This window comes from Bos indicus, chromosome 8 (assembly GCF_029378745.1).
Source record: "Bos indicus isolate NIAB-ARS_2022 breed Sahiwal x Tharparkar chromosome 8, NIAB-ARS_B.indTharparkar_mat_pri_1.0, whole genome shotgun sequence".
In the NCBI taxonomy this organism is placed as follows: domain Eukaryota; kingdom Metazoa; phylum Chordata; class Mammalia; order Artiodactyla; family Bovidae; genus Bos; species Bos indicus.
The window spans coordinates 88428333-88447662 of record NC_091767.1 but is presented as its reverse complement, the minus strand read 5'-3'; the positions used below and the strand labels follow the sequence as shown (position 1 = coordinate 88447662).

General features: G+C 47.5%; 1 protein-coding gene across 1 annotated transcript; it reads left to right on the top strand.

Moving 5' to 3' along the window:
* The first annotated feature begins 11789 nt into the window (after positions 1-11789).
* Positions 11790-13358, top strand: GADD45G (growth arrest and DNA damage inducible gamma). Its single transcript, XM_019966627.2, has 4 exons — positions 11790-11967; positions 12230-12331; positions 12445-12658; positions 12749-13358. The coding sequence occupies exons 1-4, from the start codon at positions 11915-11917 to the stop codon at positions 12857-12859; spliced, it is 480 nt and encodes a 159-aa protein (XP_019822186.1). The 5' UTR covers positions 11790-11914; the 3' UTR covers positions 12860-13358.
* Positions 13359-19330: the final 5972 nt, after the last annotated feature.

The following is a 19330-nucleotide window of genomic DNA, read 5'->3' as shown; positions in this document are numbered from 1 at the left end:
GCCACTACTGGGGCAGTGGGTGGGTCCAAGGGGGCGGCAGCACTATACTGTTCCCGTTATATGCTGAGGTGCGTTTGAGATGCTGCTGCTGGGTTTTAAGTAATAGGTTTGTGTCTTGCACCAAGATTTGGTTTCTTCTTTGAGTTAATGTGTTAGTATTGCCACTAATTCATTGCTTTTCACCCTACTATTCTTGAGTTGAATGAAGCAGGGCAAAGACTAATAGAGTTTTGCCAAGAAAATGCACTGGTCATAGCAAACGCCCTCTTCCAACAACACAAGAGAAGACTCTACACACGGACATCACCAGATGGTCAACACCGAAATCAGACTGATTATATTCTTGGCAGCCAAAGATGGAGAAACTCCATACAGTCAACAAAAACAAGACCGGGAACTGACTGTGGCTCAGATCATGAACTCCTTATTACCAAATTCAGACTTAAATTGAAGAAAGTAGGGAAAACCACTAGATCATTCAGGTATGACCTCAATCAAATCCCTTATGATTATACAGTGGAAGTGAGAAATAGATTTAAGGGACTAGATCTGATAGATAGAGTGCCTGATGAATTATGGAATGAGGTTTGTGACATTGTACAGGAGACAGGGATCAAGACCATCCCCATGGAAAAGAAATGCAAAAAAGCACAATGGCTGTCTGGGGAGGCCTTACAAATAGCTGTGAAGACAAGTGAAAAGCAAAGGAGAAAAGGAAAGATAAGCATCTGAATGCAGAGTTCCAAAGAATAGCAAGAAGAGATAAGAAAGCCTTCCTCAGCAATTGATGCCAAGAAGTAGAGGAAAACAACAGAATGGGAAAGACTAGAGATCTCTTCAAGAAAATTAGAGATACCAAAGGAACATTTCATGCAAAGATGGGCTCGATAAAGGACAGAAATGGTATGGACCTAACAGAAGCAGAAGATATTAAGAAGAGGTGGCAAGAATACACAGAAGAACTGTACAAAAAAGATGTTCACGACTCAGATAATCATGATGGTGTGATCACTGACCTAGAGCCAGACATCCTGGAATGTGAAGTCAAGTGGGCCTTAGGAAGCATCACTACGAACAAAGCTAGTGGAGGTGATGGAATTCCAGTTGAGCTATTTCAAATCCTGAAAGATGATGCTGTGAAAGTGCTGCACTCAATATGCCAGCAAATTTGGAAAACTCAGCAGTGGCCACAGGACTGGAAAAGGTCAGTTTTCATTCCAATCTCAAAGAAAGGCAATGCCAAAGAATGCTCAAACTACCGCACAATTGCACTCATCTCACATGCTAGTAAAGTAATGCTCAAAATTCTCCAAGCCAGGCTTCAGCAATACACGAACTGTGAACTTCCTGATGTTCAAGCTGGTTTTAGAAAAGGCAGAGGAACCAGAGATCAAATTGCCAACATCTGCTGGATCATGGGAAAAGCAAGAGAGTTCCAGAAAAACATGTATTTCTGCTTTATTGACTATGCCAAAGCCTTTGACTGTGTGGATCACAATAAACTGTGGAAAATTCTGAAAGAGATGGGAATACCAGACCACTTGACCTGCCTGTTGAGAAATCTGTATGCAGGTCAGGAAGCAACAGTTAGAACTGGACATGGAACAACAGACTGGTTCCAAATAGGAAAAGGAGTTCGTCAAGGCTATATATTGTCACCCTGCTTATTTAACTTATATGCAGAGTACATCATGAGAAACGCTGGGATGTTTCTGGAAGAAGCACAAGCTGGAATCAAGTTTGCCGGGAGAAATATCAATCACCTCAGATATGCAGATGACACCACCCTTATGGCAGAAAGTGAAGAGGAACTAAAAAGCCTCTTGATAAAAGTGAAAGTGGAGAGTGATAAAGTTGGCTTAAAGCTCAACATTCAGAAAACGAAGATCATGGCATCTGGTCCCATGACTTCATGGGAAATAGATGGAGAAACAGTGGAAACCGTGTCAGACTTTATTTTTTTGGGCTCCAAAATCACTGCAGATGGTGATTGCAGCCATGAAATTAAAAGACGCTTACTCCTTAGAAGGAAAGTTATGACTAACCTAGACAGCATATTCAAAAGCAGAGACATTACTTTGCCAACAAAGGTCTGTCTAGTCAAGGCTATGGTTTTTCCAGTGGTCATGTATGGATGTGAGAGTTGGACTGTGAAGAAGGCTGAGAGCCGAAGAATTGATGCTTTTGAACTGTGGTGTTGGAGAAGACTCTTGAGAGTCCCTTGGACTGCAAGGAGATCCAACCAGTCCATTCTGAAGGAGATCAGCCCTGGGATTTCTTTGGAAGGAATGATGCTAAAGCTGAAACTCCAGTACTTTGGCCACCTCATGCGAAGAGTTGACTCATTGGAAAAGACTCTGATGCTGGGAGGGATTGGGGGCAGGAGGAGAAGGGGACAACAGAGGATCAGATGGCTGGATGGCATCACTGACTCGATGGACGTGAGTCTGAGTGAGGAGTTGGTGATGGACAGGGAGGCCTGGCGTGCTGCAATTCATAGGGTCGCAAAGAGTTGGACTCAACTGAGTGACTGAACTGAACTGAACTGATTCTTGAGTTTTTGGGGAAAAATCCCCAACATCCTTCTTAAAACTCAAGAAGCCCAGAGAAGAGGTTGGACAGACGGGGTGGGGGTCAGGGGAGTGAGAGGAAAACCTGAACCATTTGGAAAGAGGCCAATGCAGACTGCTCCAAAAATCCCCTACACCGACACAGGAGACACGTCCATCAGAACCTGGGATGCAAATGACGCTCACTTGACTTGCTCACGCATCCATCACTTGATTCGCTCACGCATCCACCACTTGATTTGCTCACGCATCCACCACTTGATTTGCTCACGCATCCATCACTTGATTCGCTCATGCATCCATCACTTGACTTGCTCATGCATCCATCACTTGATTCGCTCACGCATCCACCACTTGATTCGCTCACGCATCCATCACTTGATTTGCTCACGCATCCATCACTTGATTTGCTCACCCATCCTATAAGAAGATGGCACCTTTATTTTGCTTTTCAAACTTCAGTTTCTTCCCTAAGCTTGCAAATGCAAAGGGGACAGACAGGTAACATACATGAATAAAGTATTCAGGTATCCTCAAAGGGCCATGGTCGTGAACAGTGACAGTGTTAGTTGTTCAGACCTATCTGACTCTTTGCGACCCCATAGCCCCCCCACCCCCAGGCTCCTCTGTCCATGGGATTCTCCAGGCAAGAATACTGGAGTGGGTTGCCATTCCCTTCTCCAGCAGATCCTGCTGACCCAGGGATCGAACCCAGGTCTTCTGAATTGCAGGCAGATTCTTTACCATCTGAGCCACCAGCCTATGGTAAACTGAACAGCAGTGCTCAGTTCAGGGGTTCTAGTGCCCTCCTCCAGCTGACAGTTACCATGGTGATGGTGGTGGTAGGAAGATGCTGCAGGCACATGGTAGCCAAATTTTCCTCTTTTCCAAGAGAAGCTGGGCATCCAGATTTTACGTGAGAGCTGCTGATTGTTGAGAGGTGGCCATGACTTTGACTTTTCCTGAGACATCCTATAGGCCAAAGGCAGCATGAAGCTCTGAGAAACCTTTCTGTGCCTTGCGACTTGTGTGAGCTTTTCTTTGTGAGGGGAATGAACTCACTACGTAACAGAGCTTGTACATGCTTCGAAAGTAAATAATTTCAGAAACTGCAAAAGGGACTGACTCATAAAGTTTACTGCTTACTTAAAACCCACTATTTTCCATATCCAAATGGATGGTGATCTCCACCAACATTTCTCAGGAGCGAATGAGAAGTGTTAATCAATCAGTTCAGTTCAGTGACTCAGTCTTGTCCAACTCTTTGTGACACCATGGACTACAGCACACCAGGCCTCCCTGTCTATCACCAACTCTTGGAGTTTACTCAAACTCATGTCCATCCAGTCACAGGGTCTTTTCCAAGGAGTCAGTTCTTCACATCAGGTGCCAAAGTACTGGAGTTTCAGCTTCAGCATCAGTCCTTCCAATGAATATTCAGGACTGATTTTCTATAGGATGGACTGGTTGGATCTCCTAGCAGCAGCCCAAGGGACTCTGAAGAGTCTTCCCCAACACCACAGTCCAAAAACATCCATTCTTCGGCGCTCAGCTTTCTTTACAGTCCAACTCTCACTCCATACATGACTACTGGAAAAACCATAGCTTTGACTAGACAGACCTTTGTTGGCAAAGTAATGTCTCTGCTTTTTAATATGCTGTCTAGGTTGGTCATAACTTTTCCTCCAAGGAGCAAGCGTCTTTTAATTTCATGGCTATAGTCACCATCTGCAGTGATTTTGGAGCCCCCCCAAAATAAAATCTGTCACTGTTTCCATTGTTTCCCCATCTATTTGCCATGAAGTGATGAGACCGGATGCCATGATCTTAGTTTTCTGTATGTTGAGTTTTAAGCCAACTTTTTCATTCTCCTCTTTCACTTTCATCAAGAGGCTCTTTAGTTCGTCTTTGCTTTCTGCCATTAGGGTGGTGTCATCTGCATATCCGAGGTGATTGATATTTCTCCTGGCAATCTTGATTCCAGCTTGTGCTTCCTCCAGCCCAGCGTTTCTCATGATGTACTCTGCATAGAAGTGAAATAAGCAGGGTGACAATATACAGCCTTGATGTACTCCTTTCCCCATTTGGAACCAGTCTGTTGTTCCATGTCCAGTTCTAACTGTTGCTTTCTGATCTGCATACAGGTTTCTCAAGAGGCAGGTCAGGTGGTCTGGTATTCCCATCTCTTTAAGAGTTTTCCACAGTTTGTTGTGATCTGCACAAAGTCTTTGGCATAGTCAATAAAGCAGAAGTAGATGTTTGTCTGGAACTCTCTTGCTTTTTTGATGATCCAAAGGAAGTTGGTAACTTGATCTCTGGTTCTTTTACCTTTTCTAAATATAGCTTGGACGTCTGGAAGTTCATGGTTCACTGTTGAAGCCTGGCTTGGAGAATTTTGAGCATTACCTTCCTATGAGTGTGATGAGTGCACTGTGCAGTAGTTTGAGCATTCTTTGGCATTGCCTTTCTTTGGGATTGGAATAAAAACTGACTTTTTCCAGTCCTGTGGCCACTGCCGAGTTTTCCAAATTTGCTGGCATATTGAGTGCAGCACTTTCACAGCATCATCTTTCAGGATTTGAAATAGCTCAACTGGAATTCCATCACTTCCACTAGCTTTTTTCATAGTGATGCTTCCTAAGTAAGGCCCACTTGACTTCACATTCCAGGATGTCTGGCTCTAGGTCAGTGATCACACCACTGTGATTATTTGGGTGGTGAAGATCTTTTTTGTATAGTTCTTCTGTGTATTCTTGCCACCTCTTCTTAATATATTTTGCTTCTGTTAGATCCATACCATTTCTGTCCTTTATTGTCCCCATCTTTGCATGAAATGTTCCCTTGGTATCTCTAGTTTTCTTGAAGAGATCTTTAGTCTTTCCCATCCTATTCTTTTCCTCTATTTCTTTGCACTGATCGCTGAGGAAGGCTTTCTTATCTCTCCTTGCTATTGTTTGGAACTCTGCATTCAAATGGGTATATCTTTCCTTTTGTCCTTTGCCCTTAGTTTCTCTTCTTTTCTCAGCTATTTGTAAGGCCTCCTCCAGTTTGCCTTTTTGCATTTCATTTTCTTGGGGATGGTCTTGATACCTGCCTCCTGTACAATGTTACGAACCTCCGTCCATAGTTCTTCAGGCACTCTGTCTATCAGATCTAATCCCTTGAATCTATTTGTCACTTCCACTGTATAATCATAAGGGATTTGATTTAGGTCATACCTGAATGGTCTAGTGGTTTTCCCTACTTTCTTCAGTTTAAGTCTGAATTTGGCAATAAGGAGTTCATGAAGTGTTAATAAAAACATGGAAGCACTTCCAAAAGGTTTGTAAAGCAGAACATCTCTGAGGATGTCCCTTTAGTAATGTCACCATCACCTTCACGGTTAAGGCTCAGAGGCACATTAAGGGGTATAATCACAGGGCGCTTGGTGGATGTCACAGTCGCCTGGGACTGGGGGATGCAGCAGGCTGATACGTGGGTTGAATCAGTTTGGGGGCGCAGTGGCAACAGAATGGGACAGGCGGGCTTTAGTCAACCATCTGCTATCTCGGGGTGAGCGAGAGGAGCATCTGAAGGTTCCTGTACTGGGGTGTTGGCTTTGCCCATCCCTCTCCTGTGGTATGACAGGCAAGCTGGATATGGGCTGTCCCAGAGCCAGCAGCTTCTGCATTCGTCCAACTTGTAAGAATGGGGAGGGGGTGTCTGGTGAAGGGCCAACGTAGTCTCCAGACAAAACGTTTCTTTACTAATTGAGATGAAGCCATTTGGACTGACATAATAAACCCATGTGAAGCCATATCCAATGTCAGAAAGGCGATTTTCCTGAAATTCAATACCTTAAAAATGTGAGTGAAGTAGAATAGCCCCAGGGGGTTGTCAATCAGTCCTCTTCTTAGGGCTGGCTCAGTGCCAACTGGAAATGCTGTCTCCCATCCCCACTCCCCTCCTCTGGGGTCCGGGTGTGAGGCCTGGTGTGTAGGGAGATTTCCAGTGTTTAAAATGGGGAGGGGAAAGTAAACTCTAAGATGTCAAATAAGTCTCATTTTTGCAATGAGACATTTTCTGGGGACCTGGAACTAATACATTGAAAACATATTTAACACTTTAAAAAGAGCAATATCTAAGTTTCAACCACTTAAAAATAAATATATTTTATCCAATCAAGGCACACCATCATTGGTTCTATGAAGACCTACAAGACCTTTTAGAACTAACACCCAAAAAAGATGTCCTTTTCATAATAGGGGACTGGAATCCAAAAGTAGGAAGTTAAGAAACACCTGGAGTAACAGGCAAATTTGGCCTTGTAATACGGAATGAAGCAGGGCAAAGACTAATAGAGTTTTGCCAAGAAAATGCACTGGTCATAGCAAACACCCTCTTCCAACAACACAAGAGAAGACTCTACACATGGACATCACCAGATGGTCAACACCGAAATCAGATTGATTATATTCTTTGCAGCCAAAGATGGAGAAGCTCTATACAGTCAGCAAAAACAAGACCAGGAGCTGACTGTGGCTCAGATCATGAACTCCTTATTGCCAAATTCAGACTTAAATTGAAGTAGGGAAAACCACTAGACCATTCAGGTATGACCTCAATCAAATCCCTTATGATTATGCAGTGGAAGTGAGAAATAGATTTAAGGGACTAGATCTGATAGATAGAGTGCCTGATGAACTATGGAATGAGGTTCATGACATTGTACAGGAGACAGGGATCAAGACCATTCCCATGGAACAGAAATGCAAAAAAGCACAATGGCTGTCTGGGGAGGCCTTACAAATAGCTGTGAAAAGAAGAGAAGCGAAAAGCAAAGGAGAAAAGGAAAGATATAAGCATCTGAATGCAGAGTTCCAAAGAATAGCAAGAAGAGATAAGAAAGCCTTCCTCAGCAATCAATGCAAAGAAGTAGAGGAAAACAACAGAATGGGAAAGACTAGAGATCTCTTCAAGAAAATTAGAGATACCAAGGGAACATTTCATGCAAAGATGGGCTTGATAAAGCTCAGAAATGGTATGGACCTAACAGAAGCAGAAGATATTAAGAAGAGGTGGCAAGAATACACAGAAGAACTGTACAAAAAAGATGTTCACGACTCAGATAATCATGATGGTGTGATCACTGACCTAGAGCCAGACATCCTGGAATGTGAAGTCAAGTGGGCCTTACTTAGGAAGCATCACTATGAAAAAAGCTAGTGGAGGTGTTGGAATTCCAGTTGAGCTATTTCAAATCCTAAAAGATGATGCTGTGAAAGTGCTGCACTCAATATGCCAGCAAATTTGGAAAACTCAGCAGTGGCCACAGGACTGGAAAAGGTCAGTTTTCATTCCAATCTCGAAGAAAGGCAATGCCAAAGAATGCTCAAACTACCGCACAGTTGTACTCATCTCACATGCTAGTAAAGTAATGCTCAAAATTCTCCAAGCCAGGCTTCAGCAATACACGAACCGTGAACTTCCTGATGTTCAAGCTGGTTTTAGAAAAGGCAGAGGAACCAGAGATCAAATTGCCAACATCTGCTGGATCATGGAAAAAGCAAGAGAGTTCCAGAAAAACATCTATTTCTGCTTTATTGACTATGCCAAAGCCTTTGACTGTGTGGATCACAATAAACTGTGGAAAATTCTGAAAGAGATGGGAATACCAGACCACTTGACCTGCCTGTTGAGAAATCTGTATGCAGGTCAGGAAGCAACAGTTAGAACTGGACATGGAACAACAGACTGGTTCCAAATAGGAAAAGGAGTTCATCAAGGCTGTATATTGTCACCCTGCTTATTTAACTTATATGCAGAGTACATCATGAGAAACGCTGGGCGGGAGGAAGCACAAGCTGGAATCAAGATTGCCGGGAGAAATATCAATCACCTCAGATATGCAGATGACACCACCCTTATGGCAGAAAGTGAAGAGGAACTAAAAAGCCTCTTGATGAAAGTGAAAGTGGAGAGTGAAAAAGTTGACTTAAAGTTCAACATTCAGAAAACGAAGATCATGGCATTTGGTCGCATCACTTCATGGGAAATAGATGGGGAAACATTGGAAACAGTGTCAGACTTTATTTTTCTGGGCTCCAAAATCACTGCAGATGGTGACTGCAGCCATGAAATTAAAAGACACTTACTCCTTGGAAGAAAAGTTATGACCAACCTAGATAGCATATTCAAAAGCAGAGACATTACTTTGCCAACAAAGGTCCGTCTAGTCAAGGCTATGGTTTTTCCAGTGGTCATGTATGGATGTGAGAGTTGGACTGTGAATAAAGCTGAGTGCTGAAGCATTGATGCTTTTGAACTGTGGTGTTGGAGAAGACTCTTGAGAGTCCCTTGGACTGCAAGGAGATCCAACCAGTCCATTCTGAAAGAGATCAGCCCTGGGATTTCTTTGGAAGGAATGATGCTAAGGCTGAAACTGCAGTACTTTGGCCACCTCATGCGAAGAGTTGACTCATTGGAAAAGACTCTGATGCTGGGAGGGATTGGGGGAAGGAGGAGAAGGGGACAACAGAGGATCAGATGGCTGGATGGCATCACTGATTCAATGGACGTGAGTCTGAGTGAACTCCAGGAGTTGGTGATGGACAGGGAGGCCTGGCATGCTGTGATTCATGGGGTCGCAAAGAGTCAGATTCCACTGAGCGACTGAACTGAACTGAACTGAACAAAGGAAGAAGGGGCTTCCCAGGTGGCTCAGTGATAAAACAATCCACCTGACAATGCAGGAGATGCAGAAGATGTGGGTTCGATCCCTGAGTTGGGCAGATATCCTGGAGGAGGAAATGGCATCCCACTCCAGTATTCTTGCCTGAGAAAATTCCATGGACAGAGGAGCCTGGTGGGCTACAGTTAGTTCATAGGGTCACAAAGAGTTGGACACATCTGAGCAACTGAGCATGCAGTGGGCAGTAAAGAAAGAAAGGAAATGGCAGCAAATTAAAGCCACATGATGCCACCTGGTTCCAGCAATTAGAAAACAATTTTATGGGTACCGGGGGGTGGGGGTTGTGAAGGGGAGGGATAGGTTGGGAGGATAGTATTGACGTATACATGCAACTACATAAAATAGATAACTAATAAGAACTTCTTGCGTAGCACAGGGAACTCTACTTAATACTCTCCTATGACCTATATGGGAAAAGAGTCTAAAAAAGAGTGGATGTGTGGTGTATATGTATAACTGATTCACTGTTGTGTACACCTGTAACGCTGAAAATCAACTGCACTCCAGTAAAAATAAAAAATAAAAAAAGACACCTCGGATTTCAGGTGTTAGGTGAACAAACACTCAGTTGGCATCTGGGAAGTGTTCCGTTTTCTCAGTTGTCCTCTGCCAGCTGGCCACCGGGGGGCGCAAGAAGCCGGTGCACTCCGTTGTTTTCCTTATTTCCTGTCTTGCTGCAGAGTCGGGACTCCCAGCACATCCAACAGCTCCTGCACCCGCTAGCTGTCCTGCCCAGTCTAAAAAACCTCACCTAGTAACGGTTAAGGCGGGGTGGGAGAGAGGGAATGCACCAAAGTGCACACAGAGAGATGCAGGCACCAAAAATTATAAGCTCAGTAAGCAAACTTTCTGGAAGTGTCAACTTCCCAGGTGGCTCAGATAGTAAAGAATCTGCCCGCAGTGCGGGAGACCCAGGTTCCATCCCTGAGTCGGGAAGATCCCCTGGAGGAGGGCATGACAACCCACTCCGGTATCCTTGCCTGGAGAATCCCATGGAGAGAGGAGTCTGGCTGTAGAGTCCATGGGGTTGCAAAGAGTCGGACACCACTGAGTGACTAATATTCATTACACACAGGTCCAAAATGGCCCCGGCCAAGCAATGTCTATTAAACGCTCCCAAGCTCTCATATAGTATTATTTATCTATTACTGGAAAACAAGCTTTTAATACATGCATACTTAGGTCAAATTTTTTCAAAATAGCTTGAGAAATATAGCCTTTTCTTCCGTCAGTACTGGGTTGAAGTCTCCTTTCGTCTTCTCTGGGTTTTGCAGTTTTTGACTTCCATTAATACGTAGCTTAGATGGGGCTCAGCTGACTCTACCAGGGCCCCTTCTTGATCAGAGGGCCAGAGGCCAAGTCCCCACAGTATGTCAATGGAAGTGCGGGTGAAGAGAGGTGCTCAGGAACTTTCCCGTCGGCCTGTAGATGGCGCCCCGGGAAAGGGGTTCCAAGCGTCGTTCCGAAAGCTCTTGGGGCCCCCTGAGCCTAGTGGTCCGGGTAGAGTGCATCCAGCTGCGAAGAAGGTGCAGCAGCCAGGTGTTCCTTCCAACTTCCACGGCTGCTCCGCACTTGTGCTAGAACCTTTTGGGGCAGAATTACATGCAAACGTGTGGTGGGTGTAGCGGGGCCCGTGCAGGGGGCGCGCATTGAGGAGCGCAGGAGCCCCACGCGGCCGCGACCCACCACGCGCCGAGCAGCCCGGCGACCCCCACGCGCGGCGGGGCTCTCCCACCCCACCCAGCGGCAGGTGGACAGTGTCGCTATGAAGAGAAAGCTTCTATTGTCCCTCCTACAAACCGCCACACGCCAGACCTCCGCTATTGTGCGCCCAGCATAGAAATGCAAACGAGCCGCGTGCTCCGGCCGCAATCTGCTCGCGCGCCCTGGCGCCCCGCAGCGCTTAGTAGCGGGCCGGGAGATGGGCTAGACTTTCCAGCGCGACCCGGTCCGGGTCTTGATTGTGCTAGAAGAACCTCGCGCTCGGGGCTCTAGTGTCAGCTGGAGAGGGCTGCTTTTAGGCCTTTAGCTAGCTTAGCCAGCGCAGCCTGTTTTTTAAGTTCCGGTTTAGAAGCAATGGTTTCAAAAACTCCAAATTAAAAGTGAAGGAAAAAATAGAAAGGTAGCAACAAAAATAAATGCAAAAAAAAAAAAAAATTCTTTAGATTTCCTCAAAGGTGCATTTCACAAATTGCAGCGTATTATTAACAAGTGAGAGTTTTTTCCCCCCCCGTAACTTTTTCCTTTTAAGGACTTAAAAAAAAAACAGAAAGGCGAGATGAAATCTGCAGGCTCCAGTCTGCCTGGTAACACCCCGACAAAAGCGGCAGATTTGAGGCATTGTCATCCCCCGCACCCCTCCCCACGTGGCCTTCTGGCACGAGCCGCGGGCAGCCGCCTTATTTGCATCAGAAAGCCGGCGCGGGCCAATGGGCTCGCAGGCTCGCGCCAGCTGGCGGCACCACCCGGCTCAGCCTATATAAGGGCGCACCGAGGCGCTGGGGCTCACTCGCAAGCAGTGGGCTCACCGGGCTGGGTGGTAGACTTTCCTTCTTCGCTCGCGTCTGCTCCGCCCTCTGTTCTTGTGGATAACTTGCTGCTCGCAGATCGCAACATGACTCTGGAAGAACTTCGTGGCCAGGACACGGTTCCAGAAAGCACAGCCAGGTAGGTCGGCGCCGAACGCCGGACGTCTCGGGGCGCGCGGGGATCCTTGTCCTGCCCTGGCCGCGTTGGTTGGGCGATAGTCTTTGGGGCCCGCCTGGGTGGAAACCGGCTGGGTGGAAGACGGGCGCGAGTGTGCCGGCTGGGCCGAAGGTCCGGCCCTGGGCTGGCGCGCAGGGCTGGGGCGCTGAGGGTGAGTCTCAGGGTCCAGGGATCTCAGCGCACCCTCCGGCCCGTCCGGCTCACTGTGCTGGCTTGTCCGCAGGATGCAGGGCGCCGGGAAAGCGTTGCACGAGCTGCTGTTGTCGGCGCAGCGCCAAGGCTGCCTCACGGCCGGCGTCTACGAGTCAGCCAAAGTCCTGAACGTGTGAGTATCACACGCGGCCCGTGGGAGGAGCGGCAGGGAGACCGGGGAGACGGTGGCTGGGGGCAGCCCTGGCTCCCCGACCTGATCTCACTACCTCTTGCTCGCCCGCGTAGGGACCCCGACAATGTGACCTTCTGCGTGCTAGCCGCTGACGAGGAGGACGAGGGCGATATCGCGCTGCAGATCCACTTCACTTTGATCCAAGCGTTCTGCTGTGAGAACGACATAGACATCGTGCGCGTGGGCGACGTGCAGCGGCTGGCGGCGATCGTGGGTACCGGCGACGAGTCGGGGGCACCTGTAGACCTGCACTGTATCCTCATTTCGGTGAGTGTCGCCTTCGGGCCGATGTGATCCCTGCTCCCCTCTGTTAGCAGCCAGTGCCTAGCCAGGCTGACCTCTGCGTTCTCTCCGCAGAACCCCAATGAGGACGCATGGAAGGACCCCGCCTTGGAGAAGCTTAGCCTGTTCTGCGAGGAGAGCCGCAGCGTCAACGACTGGGTGCCTAATATCACCCTTCCCGAGTGACAGCCCGGTGGGGATCCTTGGTTTGATCGACGTGGTGACGCCCCGGGGCGCCTAGCGCGGGGCTGGCTCTGTGGATGCGCCCTCGGAGGGCGCCGGAGTGCGGCGTGGAGACTGGCAGGCGGGGGCGCGTGGAGAGCGGCGAGGAGGTGCGGTTCCCTCCCGAGGAGGGGCCCGGCGGCGACAAGGGAAGGCTGGCCCCAGCCCAGGACTCTACAAGTGTGGGGAGCGGCTGCTCGCCCAGGAAGGCCGGAGGCGGGACCTTGGCCGCGCGGCCGGGAAGGACAGACTGGCCGGGCAGGCGTGACTCAGCAGCCTGTACTCCCGGCAGAAAGGAGGGGAAAGGCGAGGCCAGGCGGCTTGGACTTGGACGGTTACAGGAGCTTTGACGGACTTGAGCAGTATGCACTGCTGTTTCAAAACGGATACGGGCAATGCTTCATTTTCTAAAGGACTATGCTGCTGCAGCTTTGAGTTTTACAATAAACTTAACTGAAACAAACTTACTCTCTTTTTTGAGGGCAGGGGATCTTTGTCTGTGGGGGAGGTGGTCAGCGGGACTGCTGCTGATTTCTGAAATTTATGGAACTCCATTTCACCTGTTCCATCTTCCTGTTGGCGCTGAATGGCAGGCTCCTGGGTGCTAGAAGTGGGGGAAGGGACGCTGGCTGGGTATAAGGGCAGAACTTGAGCCCTGCTCCTATTTCTCTCCCTTCAGGAAGATTTTTAAACTTGCAAGACAGGAGCATACTTGGGGTAAGACATCAGTGCAGCAGCTGGCCATCCAACCTGATAGCAGAGACCTTTCCCTCCCCTCCCCCTTCTTTCCTCTCCACCCCCTCCCTTCCAACAGCTGCTTATGGGAACAGCTTGCAGGATGCAGGCAGCTCCTTCCTGCACAATGAGCGTTGCCTTCTGCAGGCACTTTGTGGTCCCTGAGGATGGTGGCAGACTGCTGTCAGGAACCTTTTCCCCTTAAAGGAATGGCACTTACGGCAATGTCACCAGGGTATTAATATCGCATATGACATGACTGCATTTAAGTGTGAGTCATCATTTTGTCATGACTGTGATAGATCTTAAGAGATCTGAGCAAAAATGGCAAGGGAGTATCTACACAAATAGGCGTAAGCAATTCTGAGTGGGGCCAGCATCTGCTATCTACTATTTTGAGTGTTCTCTGCCCACATCAGAGTTATGAGGACTGCTACTATTCACAGCAGCATTGAACGACTTACAGAAGAAAAATAATTCAAATCTTTCTGGCAAAGTCTTGTCTTAAGAAGGATGTAGGAGGAAATGTACTGAGTGAATCAAACTTTTTATATTATTAAACTGATATCTTGCTTTCATGCTGCTGCCTGATTGTACAGCTTTTGGCGGGGGAATATACATGGGACTACATTGCGTTAGCAAGCTGCCCAGTGGTCCACCGCGCCTTCTAGGCAAAGGAGGGTTAGTGTGCTGTTTTTCTAAGACGACAATTTGGGTTTCTCAACAGTCCCAGGCAGCTAATTCGCCTTGTCGTGTGCCACTTTTTAAGTTCACTCCATATCCTGAAAGAATTAAAAGAGCTGTACAAGCCTAATGATTTCTACTACAAGAAAAGCGTCTTTGTTTCACATTTATTAGCTCTTAAAAATATTTCTCCCTTGACTAGACAGAAGCTCAGTGAAATAATTCAGCTGTGTTTGTGCCAAAGTTTCATTACTGCTTCACCCACTGCTGCTCAAAGCCTTGAGTTTCCCTAGATGATGTGGAGCCCCGCAGGGTGGGTGTCTACAGCAGTCTGCCTTTCTGGGCTCACAACCATTTGCCACAGCATGCTACAGTAAACACAAACGGAGCACGATTCGTTTAAAATGTACCCTTCAATGAGTAAATCCAGCAGCATATTGCATAGGACAGGCAGCAGATCCTCCCACCGGCCCACTGACCCTTGTAGAACATTCAGTTGGCAGCTCTGTAAGAAACTTGGCTTTTGTGGATTAGAATTTACAGCAAGGGCACCTGTTGGAGCCCTAGGGGCTAAAAAAATTTATAGGGAGGGAAAAAAAATGCATGCTTGGACATCGTGCCAGCCCCAAAGCTTGTGCTTAAATTTTTTGGAGTGGTGTGAACAAGCATTTAATGCTATTAAAATGAAACACTCCAGAGGATATGTAACAAAATGCAGCGTGCTTATAAACACATTATTGTATCCATACTTCCAACAATTCTAAGTGGTAATGCATAGATAAACTAATTATCACATGCACAATGAGGTGATCCATGCAGACTGATTATCACAATGTCCTGCATCTAGAAAGAGCTGAATGAATGTTGATGACAGTAATACTTAGGATCAAGGTGTTTGCTAAAGATCTTAAAAGTCAAATGGGCTGGTGGATTTGGACCTGGCTGTCTGGTTCCAAGGCCTAACACTTTACCTCCTGTGTGGCACATCTGGGAAGGAGGACTACTTTCTTAATTTTATACATTCGTAAAAGTTTACATATTCATTGTAGAAAAATCGGAAAACACACACACACACAAGGCAGGAAAAAAGTAGAAGCGCTGTAATGGGCCGTCTCCAAATTTTGGTGTGTTTCCTCGTTGCTTTTTCTACACTTCTGAGGGGTACATACCGTGCAGTATACAGAACCACGTGCAACAGTTTTTAAGAAACTCATCTTGGGACTTCTCTGGTGGTCCAGCAGCTAAGACTCTGGGCTCTTGGTGCAGGGGGCCCAGGTTCGATCCCTGGTTGGGGAGCTAGAGCCCACCTGCTGCAACTAAGAGTTTGCGTGCAGCAGCTAAAGATCCCTCAATATCTCGATGAAGATCGATCATCCTGTGCAGCAACTAAGACCTGGAGAAGCCTAATAAATAAATAGATAGTAAAGAAAAAGCAGCTCATCTTCACCTGCATTTGGTTGTCTCCTGTTTCTTCTCCTTGACATTGTGTTGCATGCCCCCATGTCATTTGGCGAACTTGGAGGCTGGGGTCTTCAGTGCTGCAGGGGGATCCAGCATAGAAGTGACAGAGCACACTGAGGCATATAATCTGGTAAGCAGGTGGTGGGGGGGAGTCCTTTTAAACAAACAGTCCTCACCAAGCAAGACAGATGTCAGTTATATGCAGGCACCAAGCAAGGCTGTGCCCGCCCTGGGGCAATGAGCATCAATCACGTTCATCTTTCAGTTCAAATAAAACTGTTTGCATATGATCATGGCTAGAAAACATTGCTTCCCTGTAGCTCAAATGATAAGGAATCTGCCTGCGATGCAGGAGACCAGGGTTCAGTCCCTTGGTTGGGAAGATTCTCTGGAGAAGGGAATGGCAATCCACTCCAGTATTCTTGCCTGGAGAATTCCATGGACAGAGAAGCCTGGCAGGCTATAGCTTGTGGGGTCACAAAGAGTCGGACATAACCGAGTGACTAACACACACACACACACACACATACACACACACACACACAGAAAACATTGTACTGGCAAAGCAGTAGTTGTGAAGACGAAAGGAAAACAGGAATTAAAGAGGGAGCAACGCTGGGGATCAGGCAGCCCTTGTCCACACAAGGAGCTGGGGCCTCCAGTTTTCCCTTTGGTAGGACAAGAGGACAAAATGATCACTTGAGATATGTTTTATTTTTTAAAGGCTGTAATTCTATGTGTTGCACATTTTATGGAAACATTAGCACCTGTGGCACAATGAGCATTGCTCTCCAGGTTCACAAAGAGCCACTTGAGAAACAGCGATAGAGTTTTACAAAAGCGAAGCAAGGATGTTGGCAAACAAAGTGAGACTGGGAGGTAAGTTCAGTGGGCAGATATTCATTTTCCCTTTTTTTTTCAGAGTTCTTGAGCTTTCCCATGGGTTTTCAAGCTATCAGACCCTGCACTCCTCAGGACGTGTGAGTCCCCCAGAAATCAAAATGGTGCTGTTCTTCCCCAGCCACTGAGAAGAGGCTTTGCTGCCTTAGTAGAGTGGGGAGGTGTGATTCTTTGTGGATTGCAGGACGTCTGGAACCATGTGGAGGCTTTGATTTCTGTCTGTGGGCAAAGTTACGTGTGTTTCTTTGGAAACAGACTTGTTTTTTAAGTTTAGCTCAAACTGTATCTTCCAGAAGAGATTTCTCTTTTCTTGTCAAATAAGGTGTGCATGTGAGGAACTCCTGATGTTCTCTTCCAGGCAGCGAGGAGGAGGTGTGGGCAGCAGTCCTCTGTGAGGGGCCAGGGCTGCTGGCCAGAGTCTGGATTCTAGGAAGTGGCTGCTGGAAGCTGCTGGAAACAACCCTCAGGGCTGCGTGATTCCAGCTCAGCAGGGGGCAAAGAAAGACCTTTAGAGCCTCTGTGAGCTGGGACTGGAAAGGGGCTGCTGCTTCCCTGCCTCATGGTGAGGAGGTGGGCACTGTCCTTGGCTGCCAGGCTGAGGGATGGGGTTGGGCTGTTCATGCATTCATTCCCTCATTTATTCATTCATTCACTGCTTTCTTCATTCATTCAGCTGGCATTTATTCTCTGGGGCAGTTCTAGGTGTGGACTCCTGGCAGGCTCTTGCTGGCCGGAGTGGCTTGCTGCAGGTGGGTGTTTTGGTTGGGAAAAGGAGGCCTCCAGCTGTGTCCCACACTCATTGGGACCTGTTTTCAAGGCTGGCCAAGGACTGCCTGGTTCCTTGGGGCTGCTTCCAGGGCCGCTGGGGCATCTGAGGGCCAGTCAATGTATGGAATGCAGGCAGTTAGCCACAGAGACTACGCTTCTCCAGAGGGAAGGGTATAGCGGAAGAATGTGATCGGAACGTGGGGTCTACCCATCCATGACGTTTGGAACCTGGCCTAATTGTCTGGTAATGTAATATATTGCTCAAGCCCAAGTTCTCTCTTTTTGTTGCTGTGGCTTCCTGTTAACCCAGAATAGATACCTTTGTCTCCCTCTAGCTTCTAGATGTGGGGACCATAGATCAATGAAATACAGGAAAGCATGTTTCTTGTGGTCTGAAAACCTTGGTGGAGACAGCACAGTCAATTATGGGAACATTGTTAGAAAGACGTAGAAGCTTTCTTTCCCCGCAAAGTGACCTCTGATCCTGTAACCCCTGACCATAGCAGTATCTCATACTAATCAATTGATGTGGTTTTACTTTATCGCCTCAAGGGAAGGTAGAATTCATTGCCGGTTTTCATGATTCACTTTTTTTTTTTTAAATTTCAGTGTTCAGGGTTTGCTCTGGGTTGAAGTTTGCAAGCTCTTCGATTATGCAGCTTGGTGGCTAAAGTGATTCAGGTCTTTTCCTGCTCTCTGTAGTTATCTCCCACCTTTGTGATGATGACCTAGATATTCACTTACATCACTTCTCTGTGTGGGAATAATTCTAGAGGATGATTTCAAGTTTGTCAGATTTTTATTATGGTAAAATACAGGCAAATAGAATTGTAAGTGACAATACCAATACAACAATAAAAAGCAAAATGGGAAGAAAAGAGACGAGAAAGCACCCTCTTTCTTAGCAAGATCAGAGCTCCCTAAAGTGATTCATAGCAGCAAAGTGATTCCTGGAACTCTCCAAATGGAAATAATTCGATTTTGAGATTCCAGGAAGGAGGGTGCTGATGGTGGGTTAGGCACAACTGTCGGGACACCTATTGACAACTATTGTGCATTCATTTTCTGTCCTTGGATTTCTGCAAACCGCTCAAGTTCTGGTTCTGTGGGGCCAAAACAAGGATGAGATAAAGCCCAAGGATGGGGTGGTTGGCTCAGATACTCAGCTTGGCTGGCCGAGGGTGTGGGGTCCCCTGGGGGCAGCCTCAGAGCCCATGTTCCCAGTCCTATGTGGTCAGGGCCAGAGCTACCAGCATCTCTCCCTCCACGTAGCCTCCAAGGACCATGCCCCAGCCTCTCCCACAACACAGAAGACACGGAGGAGAAACTACTGCCCACCTGGGTGCAGCTGGGGAAGCCGGAGGGAAATGCAAGCAGGGCCACACAGTCTTGGTCATCAGAGACTCCTCTGCCCACGCTACTTTCCCTGTCCCACACCAATCCTAATTGTACTCTAGGACAAGAAGCCATCCACTGGTTCCGGCAGTCCATTCCAGGACAAGGGGGCTGTGGCACCACTGAACCCCCATGACAGCCTGGCAGATGGGCCTAGGCTGTGGCTAGACCCTGCTCCCTCCCTCTATGGTCATCAGCTGCCAGCAGTGCCCTTAGAGTTGGCCCTGCCCTTCCTGCTGCAGAAATGTCTATCTCCCTACCTATCTCTCCCTCCCCATGTGTCTCCTTCCTCCTTACCGGTCCCTCTCCACGCCTGAGCCCTCCTGTCCCCCCTGCCTCTCTCCCCTATAACTTTGGTTCAGGTTCTCCTTTTCTCAGATCTAGGCTCCCCATCCCCTCTGAGCTGGCCTTGAACTGTCACCGTCCCCACCTTCCATACTGTGGCAGTCAGTTACCTTCTAATGACACGGGTGTTGTCATGTTACCCCCTGT